The following is a 17454-nucleotide window of genomic DNA, read 5'->3' as shown; positions in this document are numbered from 1 at the left end:
AGAGAAGATGGTCTAAATCAACCTTTTCTCAACCAGGATCCTTCATTACACTGGCTCCTTTATCAGAACTTTCCTTGGCCCAGTGAGAACCACTCACCAATTCACAAAAATGCCCCAAAATTTCCTGCTTTTCCTGTGTTTTTGGTCATCCGGGGGCCATCAACTTACTTTCTGTGTGTCTCTGTCTTTGCCAGTTTGGGATATTTTAACCTCCATCCATCGAAACATCATTTATCTTTCAAAGTCTATGTCCATTCACTCCCTTCCACGAAGTCCTCTCCTGATCCCATCTATCAAGTCACGACCCCACACACAAAGCCTTCAGGGTGCAACAGTCCATGTATAATCAAGCCACAAGATTGGAGTCACCCCCAATCTATTAATAGAGATAGAGCCTCACCTACTCTACCCCAAGTCCATGGCTGTGGGGTGACAAGTCCTCTCGGTTTGCCAGGACTCACAGGCAGACTTTAGTGCTAAAGCTGACATCAAGGAGGTTCCTCAAGAGGCAGACCTTTTCAGTTTAAAAGCAGGACAGTCCGGGGTAACTCCATTGCCAAAGCCAGTATGTACAAAAATATTTTCCATTTGTCTATTATTTTCCTTCTTTGTAAAACTAGGCCACTTCTGCAATGTTGCAATAACCGAGGGTAGAATAAGTCATTAGGTCCTCACCACACCAGTTATTATGGATGCTCAATTTAACCAAGAGGGCATACCTTTAAAAATAGGGAGCCTGATAGCATTCCTCATTGGAACAGGGACTTACACACCAATTCCAGAAGAATCCCAGAAGAATCAGGAGCTCCATTTGCTTCTCCTCAGCCTGTCCTCTGCTCTTCCTGTGTCCCACATGAAGACACGTTTTCTATTGACATCTCAGCCAATTGGCACCTCCAACTGACAGTTCCACTTGGCGTCTCCAGTCAGTTATTCTACCCTAAAACTACTTTTTTGTCCTCTCCAAAATCTTTAGTTTTATTGACAAAGATAAAAATCAGCTTGGTAAATAAGGCATGAGGGAGAAAAGTTAGTGAGCAAGTAGTGTGATTATTAAAAGGTGTGACATGGGTGGACGGAGGAAAATATTTTTTTGTGATTAAAATCTTTCAAGGAAGTAGCTCTGAATACTGTGTCATATTTCTCTCAAGTATCTTTCTTTGATGAGATGGTGATTAGAACTGCTCAAGAAGATGAGAGTTGAAATTCAAATTGAAAATTGAAATACAAATGCATCTGCCAAGACCAATGAATCAGTTGGGAGATAAGTTATAAAGACACAAGATGCTATTTTTAAAACATTGTAAAATATCCAAAATGCAGGTATATTACATTAAAGTAAAAATAGGGGCCTCCCTGGTGGTGCAAGGGGTTAAGCACAACACTAGGAGCTGTCCGCAGGCTCTGCAGCACAAGTTCGATCCCCGGCCAGGGAGGTGACCTGCATGGCGCAGCAGGCCTCTCCTGACTCACCTGCTGCTCCCCTCAGCGGTGTATTTCAGTAGATTCACCTGTTCTGCTCCCCACTCTGTCTCTGGTGAATCCTCTCACTCCCCACAGCTCTGGCCTGTACCCCAGCTCTTGTATGCATAAATAAATATTTTTTAAGAATTGAAAATAGAACAGTAAGATTTAGTGGAATATGCCATCTTGGCAATGTTTGTCCCATAAGTGTGTGAGACAGTCTGTGTCAAGGCTGACAAGGGACAATGTGACGAGAGCCAGTGCCACGGCCCAGGAGGGGTATACTCAGCCACGGCTAGATGTCTTTCCCCGATGGAAGAGCAGCTTTCTGGCTCCTTCCCCGGATCATGGTGTCTCTCCTGGAGCTCAGTTAAGTCTCAGTCGTCAACATGGCCCATTCAGAGAATGGCAAGTCCTGAGAACATACTGTTCGAATGCCTGATAATTATTTTAAATACTCGGTTGTATTTTCTAAATACTGAAAAATAGGTATTTCTTCTGAATCACACCAATGTCCTCTATTAGTTTCCCACATAATTTCCAATGCCCACAGTTCAGAATACCCATCTGTATGTGGAACACTTTCCATGTGGCTAAGCAACACACCTCATTTGAGTAAGATCAGTACAAAAGGATCCCTTTTACTTGCTTTGGCAGTAACTCATTTTTATTTCAAAGTTTGATAGTAGAGGAAAACAGATGCCAAGGCAGACTGTACTTGGTACAGGAAAACAAAAGAATTTAATATCTGATGTCTAAGAAAGTACCAGTGGTTGAGTTCAGCAGGAAAGGAAAACCCCACTTGCTGTTGCCCTCAGAGGTTTACCCTTCGCGTTCTGTTCTCCGATAGAGTTCTCTGCTGACGGGCATCATCTCCACAGGAGCTGGCTGGGAACCGTGCTGTCCAGAGCTAGGAAGCATCCTACAGACTTTCCAGTCCAACTGTTTAATTCTTTAAACATAAGAACAGAGGACAGAGGGGGCAGAGTGGAGTGTGTGCCCCGGACAGAGCCTCTGCCCATGGGGTGAACACTCCCTCCGGATGAGATATCTCTTTCCTCTCTGCTTTCTCCCTCCCTCCTGTCCATGATCCCTTCCCCTGAACACATTCTCAAGTTGCTCTCTTCTTGCAAGAAAAGGAAAATTTGTCTTTGACCTTGGAGTTCGTACTGCATCCATCTGTTAACATCGAAATTCTTGAGTGATTATTTTTCCTTCCCCGAGTAGATGTTAGATGTGAAATGCCTACTATGTGCTTGGCCCTGTGATTAGACAGAGGGAGAAAGGGAGAGAGTGAGAGAGGATCCATATCTTTCTAAGAACATACAAACATATGTACATATATAAAAACAAGTCTGGATACCACGCCATGTTGGTTTCTAAATTTATACAATGAATTTTTTGAATATCAGTTTATAATGTCATATAAGCTTCAGATGTGCATTATAAAATGTGGCCTCTATATTTACAACTTTATGATCAACACCAAAAGTCTAGTTTCCATCCTCTACCTTGCACTCGACCCCGTCACCCAATTTATCCACCCCCTTCCCCATTCCCTCCTGATAATCACCATTTTGTTCCTATAGTTTGAGTTTCTTTCTATTTTTCTCATTCATTTGTTTTATTTCTTCATCTTCCGTACGAGTGAACATAGAGAGGATTTGAGTTTTTCCTGACTTATTTCATTTAGCATAATACCATCACTCCCACCCATGTTGCAGCAAAGGGCAAGATTTCTTATTTTTATAGCCAAGTAGTATTCCATTACGTAGTCTGCACCACATCTTCTTTATCCACACATACCTCCATGGGCACCGAGGTTGTTTCTGAATCTTGGCTACTGCGAGCAGTGCCGATCAACGTAGGGATGCATATGTCTCTTCAAATTAGTATTTTGATCTCTTTGGATAAATACCCAGAAGTAGAATGACTGGATCATATGACAGCTCTATTCTTAATTTTTAGAGCAGCCTCCAGACGGCTTCCCACCAGTGTATGAGGATTCCCTTCCCTCCACGTCCACCAACAGCTGCTACTTCTCACCTTTTTGATAACAGCCATTGTCACTGGTGTTAAGTGATAGATCACTTAACTGATTTTAAATCACTGATTTTAAATCAGCCATTCTAGGCACTTACAAGTTAATCACTCAGAGAAATCTAAGATATGTGTTGAACATTTTTCATTGAACTCAAAACATTGAGAAGATGTTTTGTGACTGCAGTGACAACAGTTTTATTAAATTGAAGTGACAGGGCTCTAATCGCGGGGTTGAGGAAACAATGGGAGGTAAGAATGTGTTCCCACAGCTCTCTGCTCCCCCCTTATAATGCTTTTAATGTCATGCCTTGTTTAATTGTTCTTGTCTCCCCTGTTAGAAGAAAAGCTTTGCAGGAGCAGTTATCTTAACTGCTTTCATTGCAGGACCAAGCACATAGTAGGCATTTAACATCCACTCTGGAAGAAAGAAAGGATAAACAGAGCCCAGAATTTTAACCAAAAAGGGGAGAAGCAGTAAAAACTACAAAGCCAAGGAAGATTTATTTCACCTTTCCTGCAGGAAGAGAGCAAAGCGTAATGTAATGTGTGACTGGAAGAGGAGAAAGCACCTGTGGGAGAGACTGAAAATCTTATGGGAAGAGGGAGTAAGACCCCTGGTGGTTCGGGGAGGAGATGGAGTTGATACTCCAGGGGGAGAAACGGGCTTTGATCAAGAATGAGGCCTCTTGCCAGGGTTAAAGTAAGGGAGCAAGGAAATCAGTCAAAGCTCAATTCATGTATTTATGCAACTAATATGTCCTCAGGACTTGGTAAATGCTGGAGTGTGAGAATGAGGAGGAAATAAATTTAAAGTGTACACAAAACACTGTTCTCAATAATTAGCCAAAAAATACCCAAGTATAATTAAATTGTAATTTGATGTCTCAAGAGAAAAGACAACTTTGAAAGGAAGAAAGGCTAACACACCTAAGCGTGATAACTCTGAGTGAAAATGTATATGTAATTATGTTTGTAGATATCACCATTGTTCTTCTTGGGTAAATAGTTCTTCCTCCATCTTCCTTAACTGCTATAAAGATTCCAGAATGTTTTGTTATTCTATATATGTTAATGATTTTAGTTGATTTTTATAGATGTTTGGTTTCATTATCTCTTCCTTTGGCTGGAGAAACCTATTCATTTTTAAGAACCAGTAGTTCCAAAGGGCACTGAAGAATAGATTGAAGAAATCAAAGAAAATTGTATTTTTTACTGAAGCTAAATAACCAGTTCAGTAGACTAGGTCATTACTGCTGGTGCTTCCTTCCCAATTCTGCCAATTTTCCCTTAGATGCTGTGAAGTATTGTCAGAAACAGAATGATACTCATGCTTGAGAGTTGTTTTAGTATTTATTTATGTGTGTGTTTATACACATTAAAATTCAAGTGGTTACTCAAATCAGTTTTTACTCATCTTCCTTTACTTTAAAGATATATTGAAATAGATTTTTGAAAAGTTACAAAAGTAGTACATAGGCATGATAAAAACTCAAACACTACAGAGCTGAATAAAGATAAATGTATCACCGACCCCACCCTATGCCACATATGATAGTTCCTACTTCCTACTTGAGCATCTGAATTGACAGCATAAAAACCCCATGCATCACACTCCTGTTTACTGAAGCACTAAAAACATGTGTTTATAGGGTTCTTCTCTTTTTATGAAAGTAGGATCAAATGTGAATGTTGTAGTAGAACTTTATTTTGGAGTTAATGGTACACATGAATATCTACATGCATTGGCCAAAAAAACTGAAATGCATTCTTCAAAATTTTATTAAAAAATTTTCAGATAAACCCCAAAGTTTAAATAATTTTATAGTAAACACTCATATATTCAATGTCTAGATTCAACTACCCAAATGTTCTAGATTTGATAGATCAGATACTATCTACCTATCACTCCACCAATCCATCTCTATCCATCCACCAAACATCTCATTTTTATTCAGTCCAAAGTCAACTACAGTCATCAGCACATTCCTCCCTAAGTTTTAAAGTATTCATATGATTAACTAGCATTCAATATTTGAATTTTTTTTAATTTTTGATGTTAAACTTACATTTGATAAATTGTATAAACTTGAAATATCTTTATTTTTCTAGTTTTGATGACTATAGACATTCATGTAATCCACATACCTGTCGAAGAACAGGATATTTCCATGACCCAGTTCCATATACACAACACTATTCTGACTGCTTTTTCCATCACAGGTTAGTTTTGCCTGCCACAGAATTTTATTGAAATGGAATCACATCTTCACTTTTGTATAAACTTTCTTTTATGTATAAATTTTTTAGATTAAATCATGCAGTAGCATAAATCAGTAGTTTGCTCCTTTTTCTTGCTAAGTAATATTCCATCCAATTAATATTTAATCCTACAATTAATATTTACTCCATTAAGTTGGATCATTTCACTAAGGAGCTACACAAACCTTCTCTCACTGAAAGAAGCGGTAATGTGACAGGATGCATGTCACAGCTATTTCAGGACTGTAAAAAGTAAATGGTAATAAGCAGGCTGGGGTGAAATAAGATGAAAATTCAAAGCATCACTGAATTGGAAGCAAGTTTCCCATTTTCATTTCAGTATCCTCCACCATGGATACTGGCAGCTTTAGCTCTACCATCAGATTTCTAGGTTTCATTGATAGTGTGGCTTTATCTGACCCTTGTTTTTCTGTAGTGCACATGTGACACCAACAGTGTCTGACTTTCTCCTTCTTATTTGGCTTTGTATAAGCCCTTCCAACTCCATCCATGTTGTCACAAATAGCAAGAGTTCATTTTATTTTTATTTTTGATTGCTGAGCAGTATTCCATTGAGTATACACACCCCATCTTCTTGGTCTACTCTGGCTTTGGACACCTAGGTAAGTTTCCATAGTTTGGCTACTGTATACAGTGCTACAATGAACACAGAAATGCATATTTCTTTTCAAATTAGTATATGGAGGTTTCTCAGAAGTTTAAAAATCAATCTTCTCTATGATCCAATATAGGTTATTCTTAAATTCTTGAGTTCTTTACAATACATATGATGTTTAAAAGCAAAAGTTATCAGTACTTTCCAATGGGATTTTAAGTGTGTATGTGTATATGTAAACATAATATATGTCATAATGTACATATTATATATAGTATATCTATGCAATACATAAGAAAACTAAATATTAAGTTTCTCTAAAAGGCAGAAAAGAGAAACATGAACAAAAATGAAGAGGAAATGGTTAGAAATAAAAGTCACTGTAAACTCCAACAAATAGTGTCAGAAAGCACCAATTCAAATAAGGAAACTGTCAGAATAATGAAACAAAATCAAAAAGCAAACAACCAAAAAGACCTGATCTCTAAAAGAAACACTTCAAATATAACAATGTAGGTAGCTTCAAAGTAAAAGTACAGAAAAATATATACTATGTAGTGTATATTCAAGAATTCAAAATGGTTTTATCATTCTTGGACAATGTGGGATACAGAGCAAAGGAAGTTACCAGAAGAAAGGAAAAAATTACATAAAAATAAAAGGGTCCTTCCATCAAGAAGACATATAATCCTAAACATGAATATACCTAGCAATAAAGTTGAAAATATATGAAGCAAAATCTAAAAAGCTAAAAGGAGAAATAGCTAAGACAACAATATAACTACAGACTACAAACTCCTCTGTCAATACCAGTAGACAAAGTATAAAAATAGTAAGAATGTAAAACTGAACATCAACTATCCAAAATATCATAGAGCCTTATATCTCAAAATTATGAGATACGCATTCTTTTCAATCACATATGGAATATTCATCAATACAGACCATATCTGAGTCAGAAACCTTAAATTTAGGAGGAATTAAATCAAAGGAAGTATGCTCTCTGACAAAATTAAATCAATCTACAAATAAGTAGCACTAATATAATCAGAAAATATTCAGATACTTTAATTTTAAACAACATATTTCAAAATATTCCTGGGTCAAAGAAGAAATCTTGAGGGGATACTAGAAAATATTTTGAAATGAAAATAGACTATATCAAAATTATAGGATACAGTGAAAGCAGTGTTTAAAGGGAGAGTTATACCAATAAATGCTTATATTAGAAAAGAAGAGTCACAGATGAATAACCTAAACTATAAGAAATTTAATACAAAGAAAAAAAAGAACAAAAATGGATGTATCATGTTCATGGTTGCAAATTATACTACAGAGCTACAGTAATCAAAATAGTATGGTATTGGAATAAAAACAAGCACACAGATGAATAGAGTAGAATAGAATCAAGAGCACAGAAATAAAGCTACACATATATTCACAACTAATTTATGACAAAGGAGTCAAGAGCATACAATGGAGGAATGAAAGTCTCTTCAATAAATGGTGCTGAGGAAACTGAACAGTCACATACAAAAGGTTGAAACTAGACCACTATCTCGCAGCACACACAAAAATGAATTTAAAATGAATTAAAAAGTTGAAGGTAAGACCTGAAAGCATAACATACATTGAAGAAAACACAAGTATAAAGCTATTTGACATCAGTCTTAACGATGTAGATTCCTCTCCAAAAGCATATACACAAAAAAGAGAATATAAACCAATGGAATTACATCAAACTAAAAAGCTTCTGCACAGCAAAAGAAACCATCATTAAAGGAAAGAGGCAGCCAACCGAATGGAGAAAGACTTTGCAAACCATCTATTAGAGAGAGGGTTAATATACAAAATTTATAAACAATTCAACAACAGCAAATAAAGTACAACCTGATTAAAGAATGTGCAGAGGATCTAAATAGGCATGTCAGTGATGAAAACATACTAATGACCAACGGACACTGATATGTTTATTTATTGCCGTAGCAACAGATTGCTACAGATCTATTAAAATCAGTAAAATAAAAAAAAAAAAAACTTACAACACCAAGTGTGGATAAGGATGTGGAAAGCTTGGAACTCCTACGTATTGCTGGCAGTTCTGCAAAATGGTGGACCCTTGAAAAAAAGAGAACAGGAACTTCTTATAAAGTTAAAGATAAAAATGCTCTATCAGCAATCCTACTCCCAGGTATTTATTCTAGAGAAATATCTATCAGAAAATATATCTTTACACCAAAACCCTAACACCCATGTCTACCTTCATAATCACCAAAAATTGGAAACAACCCAAATATATCACATGAGTGAATAGGATAAGCAAACTGATACACCCATGAAATGAAAGACTACTCAGTAATTTTATTTAAAAAGATTAATGACAAATACAACAACTTAGATGGATCTTGAATGCTGAGTGAAAGATGCCAGGTTCAAAACGTTGCCTATGTGTGATTCTATTAATTCAACATTTTGGGGGAAAATAGGAGAGAAAATAGGTGAGCGGTTGATTGCCTATGGGGAAAGTGAGAGGACCGCTGTGTTTTCTATTTTGTAAATGTAGCTGTGCTGCTTACCTTCTGCTTTTGCAATAATTGGTGTAAAAAGATGTGGCTCTTTCTAAGCCTAGATGTCCTCATTGTCAATGAATCAGTTGTTTGTCCTTTTCAATATTAACAACATTTATACATAGTACATCAGCAAAAGGTGTAATGCAGGTCCTGTATTAAGTGTAGATTGTCTTGAGGACAAAAAACAAGGAATGAATGTTCCTATGCAAAAATTCTGGGTGACTATACATTAAAACTGAAGAATCAAAGAAATGAGCACCCTAGCCACCAGCAATCAGTGCAAAGTTGAATTATTCGAGGTACATTAAATGACATTTTGAGTTGATCGTCTTTTTAAAATATTATATGAGAGATCAAAATCAAAAGTATGCATGTAAGTATGAAAATAATCATTCATACAAAATGTGAAAAGATAATTTTTACAAAGATACCATTAAATTTATTCACACGTGTGTGATCTTTTAGATTAAATATCACTTAGAATTTTAGGGAAATGAGACTTCATTATAAAGCCAGATACTCTTGGTTGAACTCCCCTCAGTAATATCCGTACTCCCAGCCGTGTCTAACAGAACCCCAACTTTGGGTAGCAAAGTACTTAGTGCAGTCGACTCAACTGCAGAGGATGATTCACAAGCAACCTAGTCACTTTCCCTTTACTGGCCGAGATGCCCCAGTCCCAGCCAATAAATCTTAGTAGGATATCCAAAGGATTGACTAATGGATAAAGTTTTCTTCCTTGAATTAAAAAAAGAAAAGATGGCAGGAGAAGGAGCTCCCTCCCTGGTGGTGCAGGAGTTAAAGACACAGTGCTATGAAGCTATCACCAGCCACTGCAGCAGGAGTTCAATCCCCGGCCAGGGAGCTGACCCACATGGTGCAGCAGACCTCTCCTGTTTCCCCGATGCTCCCCTCAGCAATGGATTTCAGTAGATCTGCCTGTTCTGCTCCCCAGTTTTTCTGGTGAATCCTCTCACCACCACCCCTACCCACCCCGCACCTCTGAATTATACCCCAGTTCTTGTATGCATAAATAAATAAAACTTTAAAAAAAAGATGGCGGGAGACACTCTCTAACTCCTATGTTTGATGCAATGTGGGATCTGCCACCTGCACCTTCGGTAGCTGTTTTTGGACATCAGGGGACAAGGAAGAAAATAATACTCAAGCTCCTGACATGAGCTGACTCGAAAGATGGAGAGCTTCAACCTGAGGACACTGCTGGGCCACTGACTACTGAACTCTAGAACACTTTTCTCTAAACTTCTTGACACGTGACATAAACATACCCACTATGTAGGTCACAGGGTCTTGAATACCCTGTTCCTTGAAGCCAAAATATATCCCACCTGCGAGGAAAGAAAAAGCAGGGGTTTGTTTGGGGTATGTTCAGTCCTTGGAGGGGCTGACTACTGTGGAGTAACCCAGGAAGGGCAGGTGTCCAGGACTCCAGAGACGTGACCTCTGTGTACACACATCAACTGCCATTTGTCACTTACAGTCATCTCTCCATAATGCGGTAAGCGCTTCCTCAAGCTAGCACGACAACTAGCTATGAAACGATGAAATTCAAGTTCTGCAAGTTCTGCAAACAATATAAAATCCCACAGTAACCAGGAGGGAGGTCTGGATGACAGTAGGGTCAATGGAGATTGGTCAGGTTTTTGCGCCCTTGGCCTCTGTGGCTATCGCCTGCAGCCTTGGATGCTTGGGAGTACAGGCTCAGAGTCCGCATGCCTCATGCCGGACACTGGGAGCACGGCGTGGGCATGCGTGGCTGCGCACACCTGCGCCTGGATGCTGAGCCTATAAGGGCAGAGCCACAGAGGACCGAGTGTGGCAGAGAACAGCCACAGGAGGAAGAGTCCAGAGAGAGTCAAGATTTGTGGGGGGTGGTGGGTGGGGGAGGCTGTCAGCTTCAGGGGGGCCCAGTCCCCCTGCACACCCTGCTGCCTGCACTGCAGTGACCGCACATGCCTTTCGACACGATTTCCAACTTGTCGACTACCCACTCCTTTGAACTGTACAAAATAGCAAAACACCACAGTGAGCCACCACTAAGAGGGCTTCGTAATAGGAAGACACGGTGACGAGGAAACCCACGATGGCCTCCTACCTGCACGTCCCATCTGACGCCCAGTGAACACACCCCATCTGCTTCCAGAGTTTTCTTCAGCCCTCCTATACCTGCCTAACTCCTTCATATCTGAAATGAGTCAGAGCAAGCCAATGGTTGGGACAACCAACTCCAAAATCCAGGAGCGGAACATGACAAAGGTTTATTTCTCATTCACATGGACCCTCCCCGGGACGTCAGCACCCAGACTCCACCTACCTCGGGCTCTCAGTCTCCTGCGGTGCTCCCTGTACCTGGCTGAGGGAACCAGTGGGGCATTAGCACAGATAAGAGCAAATGAATAATTCCTTCTTGCCATGGACTATTTAAGGTGGTGTCAAGACACCCAGGTTTGGCACCATTGCTAGCTAATGACTATGTCTCAGAACCTCCCCTCTCTACATAGTGTCACGACGACATGAGCTGCTTAAGAAGCTCAAACTTCTATTTTTAAGGACAATAATAATGTGGAAGGGAGCACTTTTGCTGAGGCTCTTATGAGGTAACACCGGGCTTATGGCCAAACCCTTAGTGATGTCTATTAGCTGCATCCCTGAGGACACATGGAAGCGCCACATGCAAACTTCCTGGCCAGGCGGAGAGAAGTTATCAACCACCTCCCACTCCCAGGGTTCTAGGCCACACGGGGACTCCTGGAGCAGGGCAGGTCGTGGTGCGCCCGCAGTCAGAGAAATCTGGAGGTACTCACATGGATAGAAGTCACCGGGGAGGGAACCCCTTCTAAACTCTTTGCCCTCGTCGTCCTTGATACTCTTACTCTAAAAGGTAACCACAGCCAGCTACCTGCCAGGGACAGAATCCTACCTCTGGTCATCTAGTTTTTGTTCAGTTCAATTGGGGATTATTTTTTTTCTTTTTCTTAAAGAGAAGGTGAAGGGTAGACGGGGTGTTAATGAGGGAAGACAACGTGTCAGCAGCTGTGGCTCTGCAGAGGATGTCTCTTTGTGCAAGAGTTCGCCAAAATTGTGACTTTTTGGCAGTGGTTTTAGAAAAGCTCCAATTCTGGGGAATGGGTGAATCTGGGGTTCAGAGGGCATCCTAGTTAGTGGTGCCTCTTTCCTCTGCCCGGTCTCAGCTCTTGCTCGCCGCGGTTCCATATTCCCCATTTCCCTCCATCGGCCCATCCTGGCTAAGCCAAATCCGACCCGGAGCGCGCGCCTCACCAGCCCCTCCCCGCGCTCGGGCTGCAGCCTGGCCCGCCGGGTCCTCAGCCTGGACCCGGGGCGCTCCGGACGCTGCGCCTGCCCCTGCACGTCCCCAGCGCGTCTCCGCCCGCAGCCGGGCGCTCCTGCTCTCCGGGCTCCCTTCCCAAGGCCGCCCGCAGGGCACGCCCAGCCTCACGTGCCCTCGCGTCCCGCCGCGCGGCACCTGCTGCGCCGAGCGGCATCTGGCCACGCGCGGGCGGCGGCCGCGTCTGGACTCGGGCGGCGGGCGGCGGGCACCGGGCCGGGAGGGGCTGCGGGCGGGCCCGCGCTGTCGCTGCGGGGCGAGCGCGGGGCCGGGGTGTCGGGGCGAGCGCGCCCGCAGCGTCCCCAGGGCGCACGATCAGTCGCGGCGCCGAGCATCGCCCCGGAGCCCGGAGATGCCAGGCGCCCGCGCGCGGCGGGCGCACCATGGCGGGGGCTGCGCCGAGAGGCCCGAGTAGCGCCCGCGCGCTCGCGGGAAGGGACGCGGACGCCGTCGGGACCGCGCCGGGACCACGCGCCCGGCACCTGTTGGAAGCGGGAGGGAAAGTCCGCAGGCGGCACGGCAGGGAACTGCGCCCCGCGCCGCCGCCCGCCCGGCGCCTGGCCGGTGAGTACCCGCAGCCGCCGCGCTGGGCGCCGGCCGGAGACCCGGGGCCACCGCCCCGCCGAGGAGGCCGGACCCCGCCAGCGCCTGCGGGACCCGGCCGCCGCCCCCGCGGGCCGCGCTCGGGGATGCGGGCCGAGGGCCGGCGCTGAGCGGCCGCGCCCCCTCCCGACCCCAAGTGGACCGTCCCCTCCGCGCGCCAACCACGCGGCGCTCTGCGCCCGCGGCGCCCCCACGGCGCACACCCCTCCTCCCGCCCCGTCCTCCGCCCAGACGCAGGGGTGCAGCGCAGGGAGTCGGGCCGTCATGACAGAGCCAGAGGCAAAGGATCCCCGGGCTCCCCACGTGGCCGGCGGCGCGCGCTCCCCGCCCCAGGCCCGCTCCCCTCCGCCGGGGCGCGCGGACGCCGGGCCCCTCCCGGCCGGCCCGGCCGCCGCGCTCGCGCTGGAGGGGCTGCTGTTCCCGCGGCCGGGGCCCGGCCCGGCCCCCGCGGACCAGAAGACCCTGGACCGGCCGCCGCTGCCCGACGTGGAGGGGGCGTACCCCCGAGGGGAGGCCCCCGGGGGGGCCGGGGGAGGCGGCCCGAGAGCCCCCGACAAGGACAAGGACGGAGGGCTGCTGGACAGCGTCCTGGACACGCTGCTGGCGCCCGCGGGGTGCGCGCCGGGCCGGGCCAGCCCTCCCGCCTGCGAGGCCCCCAGCCCCTGGTGCCTGTTCGGGCCCGAGCTCCCCGAGGACCCCGGGGCCGGCCCCGCCCCGCGGGCCGCGCTGTCCTCGCTCATGAGCCGGCCGGACGGCAAGGCGGGCGAGGGCTCCGGGGCGGGCCCCGCGCAGAAAGGGCTGCCCCGGGGCCTGTCGCCGTCGCGGCCGCTGCTGCCCGCCCCCTCCGGGGGCCCGCACTGGTCCCGGGGCCCCGGGAAGCCGGCCCCGCCGCCCGGCGCGCTGGACGTGGGCGCGGAGGACGAGCGCGCCGACCTGCCCAAGAGCAAGCCCCGGCCCTCGGGGGACGCGCCCGCCGGTGGCGCCCTGGTGCCCAAGGAGGACACCCGCTTCCCCGCGCCCCGGGGGGCCTGGCTGAGCCGGACGCGGCCGCGGCGCCGCCGGGGCGCTCCCCGCTGGCCAGCTCGGCCATGGACTTCCTCCACGTGCCCATCCTGCCCCTCAGCTCGGCCCTGCTGGCGGCGCGCACCCGCCAGCTGCTGGAGGCCGACGGCTTCGACGGGGCGGCGGCCGGCGCCTTCGTGCCGCCGCGGGGCGCGCCCGGCGGCGACTTCCCCGACTGCGCCTGCCCGCTGGACGCCGAGCCCCGGGACGACGCCTTCCCGCTCTACGGCGACCCGCAGCCGCCCGCGCTGAAGATCAAGGAGGAGGCGGGCGGCCCCGACGCGGCCGCGCGCTCCCCGCGCGCCTTCCTGGCGGCCGCGGCCGGCCCCGCGGGCTTCCCCGAGCTCCCGCCGCAGCCGCCGCGCGCGCCCCCCGGGGAGGCTGCGGGCCCCGCCGCGCCGTCGGGGGCCGCCCTGGAGTGCGTCCTGTACAAGGCGGAGGCCGCGCCGCCCCCGCCCGGCCCGTTCGCGCCGCCGCCCTGCAAAGCGCCGGGCCCCGGCGCCTGCCTGGCCGCCGCCGGGCGCCCCCCGCGCTCTACCCGCCGCTGGGCCTCAACGGGCTGCCGCAGCTCGGCTACCAGCCCGCGGTGCTCAAGGAGGGCCTGCCGCCCGTCTACCCGCCCTATCTCAACTACCTGAGGTGAGCCCGCGCCCCCCGCGCCCCCCGCGCGCCCCGCGCCCCCTGCGCCCCCCCGCACGCCCCGCACCGCCCCCCGCCCCCTGCGCCCCCTGCGCCCCCCGCGCGCCCCGCACCGCCCCCCGCCCCGCGCCCCCTGCGCCCCCCGCACGCCCCGCACCGCCCCCGCCCCGCGCCCCCTGCGCCCCTGCGCCCCCGCGCGCCCGGCACCGCCCCGCGCGCCCCGCGCCCCGCGGCGCCCCGGCCGGGGCAGCGCGGCCTGAGCCGCTTGGGGTGCGTCCGCCCGGGGAGCCTTATCCACCCACACTTTGCAAATCCGCGCCAGGCGGAGGCCAGAGCGGCCCCGCTTTCAATTGTGCAGCGTCACGGCCAGTCGGAGGAGCGGGGTGGGGGCTCCCCAACACACTCTCCGGAGGACGCTGTCCCGGACGGACCCCTGCTGGGGCTGGGGCTGGGGGGGGGGACCCCGGGAGGAGGGCAGGCGCACCCGGTGGGCCGCCAGAACCGAAAGCAGAAGCGCCTGGGGGGGTTGGACACGGCGGGCGGTTTCCCCTCGAGTCTCAAGATTAGCAAGTTTAAGGGGCAGGTGCCGGCTCCTGCCGTCAGACCCGGGGCCGTGGACTCGGCGCCCTGAGGTTTCCAGTCGCTGCAACTTTTTTCACCCGGGGTTTCCAAACTATCTCATTTACATACCGAAGAAATGGAATTTAAAAGGAAAAAAAAAGGTGTTGGTTGGGAATCTTGTACACTGTGAGCAGGCGAGGCTGTCCGCAGAATGAGCAGTTCTTAAAAATGACAGACACGTTTGCTTGTTTAAATGAACTATCATGAGCTTTTAAAACTAAAGCGTGGCTCAGTCGGATTGAGAGCATAGAGCAACTTTCAAAACAACAAACAGAAAGAAGCCTCGCAGCCTTGCTCCTCAGAGGCCACGGAGGGCGAAGATAAAATGGTTTCCTTGTGCAACTGATATTTTATAAAGAGTTTAGTAGAAAGATTTTTTCCTAAGCAGTGACTCCAGCTTCTCTGAACAAAATTATTCCTTAATTATTTATTGTTGTCTATGCTGGAGGTGCCTGGCCAGGGGTTTGCACAGTCAGGGGAGTCCAGCCCCAGGGAATAGGCCCCCTACCCTTTGCATGTATTTAAAAAAAAACTTCCTGCCACGCTATCAAGGCTGGGTGAGGGAACCTTTAATATTAGATAGTTGTTCCTCTAAAAATAAATGGAATGCTTTGTTTTGCATTTCAAGGCCTGATTCAGAAGCCAGCCAGAGCCCGCAATACAGCTTCGAGTCTTTACCTCAGAAGATTTGTCTGATCTGTGGGGATGAAGCTTCAGGCTGCCATTACGGGGTCCTCACCTGTGGCAGTTGTAAAGTCTTCTTTAAAAGGGCCATGGAAGGTAGGCCGCTTGCTCTGACCCTTTATTGTCGGTTGACTTGTACACAGTGACCCTCCCATATGTCTAGATTTTAATCCTTCCTTTCTTCTTTGAAGAAGTGGTGCTGTTTCCATAAACTTGTATGTCTGAGGACATTCCCAGCATGTTTTTATTGATCACTCTCAAGATGGAATGCAGTCGTTAGAACTGCTGCAACTGCATGCCCATTTGACTAAAACTGTCAGTATTAGACCCAAGTCACACTTGAGCACAGTGTTACTGTTGCTCATTATTAACTTTGTAGCTTGACCGTAAATAGCTTTATTCTTATCCCGTCTTTCATATTTCTATTATCTTATAGAATCAAAAGAAAAAAAAAGGTGAAGGTAGTTGACATATTTATGTGTGTGTGTGTGTGTGTGTATATATATATATATTCATGTGTATGATGCAGTTACAAATTTTTACATGATTTTGTCCTTCCCTACATGCATATTTATGAATTATAAGTCTAAACAAGTTTTTTCAATTCACTCTTTTTAGTATATTTTTGTAAGTGTTTAAGGGGGATAAGGGTAAAAGTTTATAGTAAATGAAAAAGCTGGACATCACTGTAATATAATTTCTTAAGTGGGATTTTGCTTTAAGTAAGATTTTCCTTGTTTTAAAATCATTGACATCATTTAATCAATTATAGATGGAAACTCTTTGTATGAAAGAGTTTGTTCTCAAATGCCTAATTTGCAGCACCATTCCCTTCCAGCTTTGATTCTGGTCTCTTGAACATTCCCTTTTGCATGAATATGATTCCTTCATTCTCAGAATAGTATAATTTATAAATGTATGATCCCCTTAGGATCCCATAAGGTCCAGTATATTCTGACTCTGCACCCTGTTTTTAAAAGCAGATATCTAGTCCCAAACACATAAGCTAGTTAGTAGCTGATTGTTACTCAAGTTAGATATTTTGTAATTGCAATGGTTACACATGAGAGATGGTATGTGCAAGTAGAGATGTCATACATGCTCCTTCATTCTTGGAAGTCAATTTTTAAAATGTGTGCATAAAACCGAGAGCACCCTGACCGTAAAATACAAGGGCTTGCACATATTTATCCTCCGAATTACATCCAAAATCATTTTAACATGCCCTCCAAAATGCACTCTTGGAAAGCATTTGTTGGCACAGTCCTATTTCAGACTTGGGTAATAGAAACGAAACGGCATTATTCTGTGATGGTTGCAAAGAGGTGTTGATGAATCATTCATGAAACTAGAGCAGAATTGCAAGACAATATGAGTAAGTTCATTGAGCAATTATTTTATACCTCTTATATTTGTGCCAAAGATACTTTTTCCCCAACTTTACCTCTCTGCCTTAGATATTAAATGAGGATAACAATAGCCACCTCTGTGTTTGTTATAAAGATTAAAGGAATTAATACAAGTGG

General features: G+C 46.8%; 1 protein-coding gene and 1 long non-coding RNA gene across 2 annotated transcripts in view; one reads left to right on the top strand and one right to left on the bottom strand.

Moving 5' to 3' along the window:
* Positions 1 to 2547: 2547 nt before the first annotated feature.
* Positions 2548 to 9224, bottom strand: LOC129145546 (uncharacterized). Its single transcript, XR_008551285.1, has 3 exons — positions 8959 to 9224; positions 8425 to 8500; positions 2548 to 2726 (listed from the first exon to the last, which is right to left on the bottom strand). It is a non-coding gene; the product is annotated as an uncharacterized LOC129145546 (long non-coding RNA).
* A 3944-nt stretch (positions 9225 to 13168) lies between these two features.
* The window catches only part of PGR (progesterone receptor), a 57692-nt gene continuing 53406 nt past the window's right edge, over positions 13169 to 17454 (top strand). The window contains 4 exon segments of the mRNA XM_037504783.2: positions 13169 to 13949; positions 13952 to 14503; positions 14506 to 14623; positions 15873 to 16024. Coding sequence (XP_037360680.1) covers positions 13187 to 13949; positions 13952 to 14503; positions 14506 to 14623; positions 15873 to 16024 — 1585 coding nt within the window. The 5' untranslated portion in view covers positions 13169 to 13186.

The sequence above is a fragment of the Talpa occidentalis genome, unplaced genomic scaffold (assembly GCF_014898055.3).
Source record: "Talpa occidentalis isolate TD23 unplaced genomic scaffold, MPIMG_talOcc4v2.1 talOcc4.12, whole genome shotgun sequence".
Taxonomy (NCBI): Eukaryota; Metazoa; Chordata; class Mammalia; order Eulipotyphla; family Talpidae; genus Talpa; species Talpa occidentalis.
The sequence above is the reverse complement of the archived record's forward strand: the minus strand, read 5'-3'. Positions and strand labels throughout refer to the sequence as shown.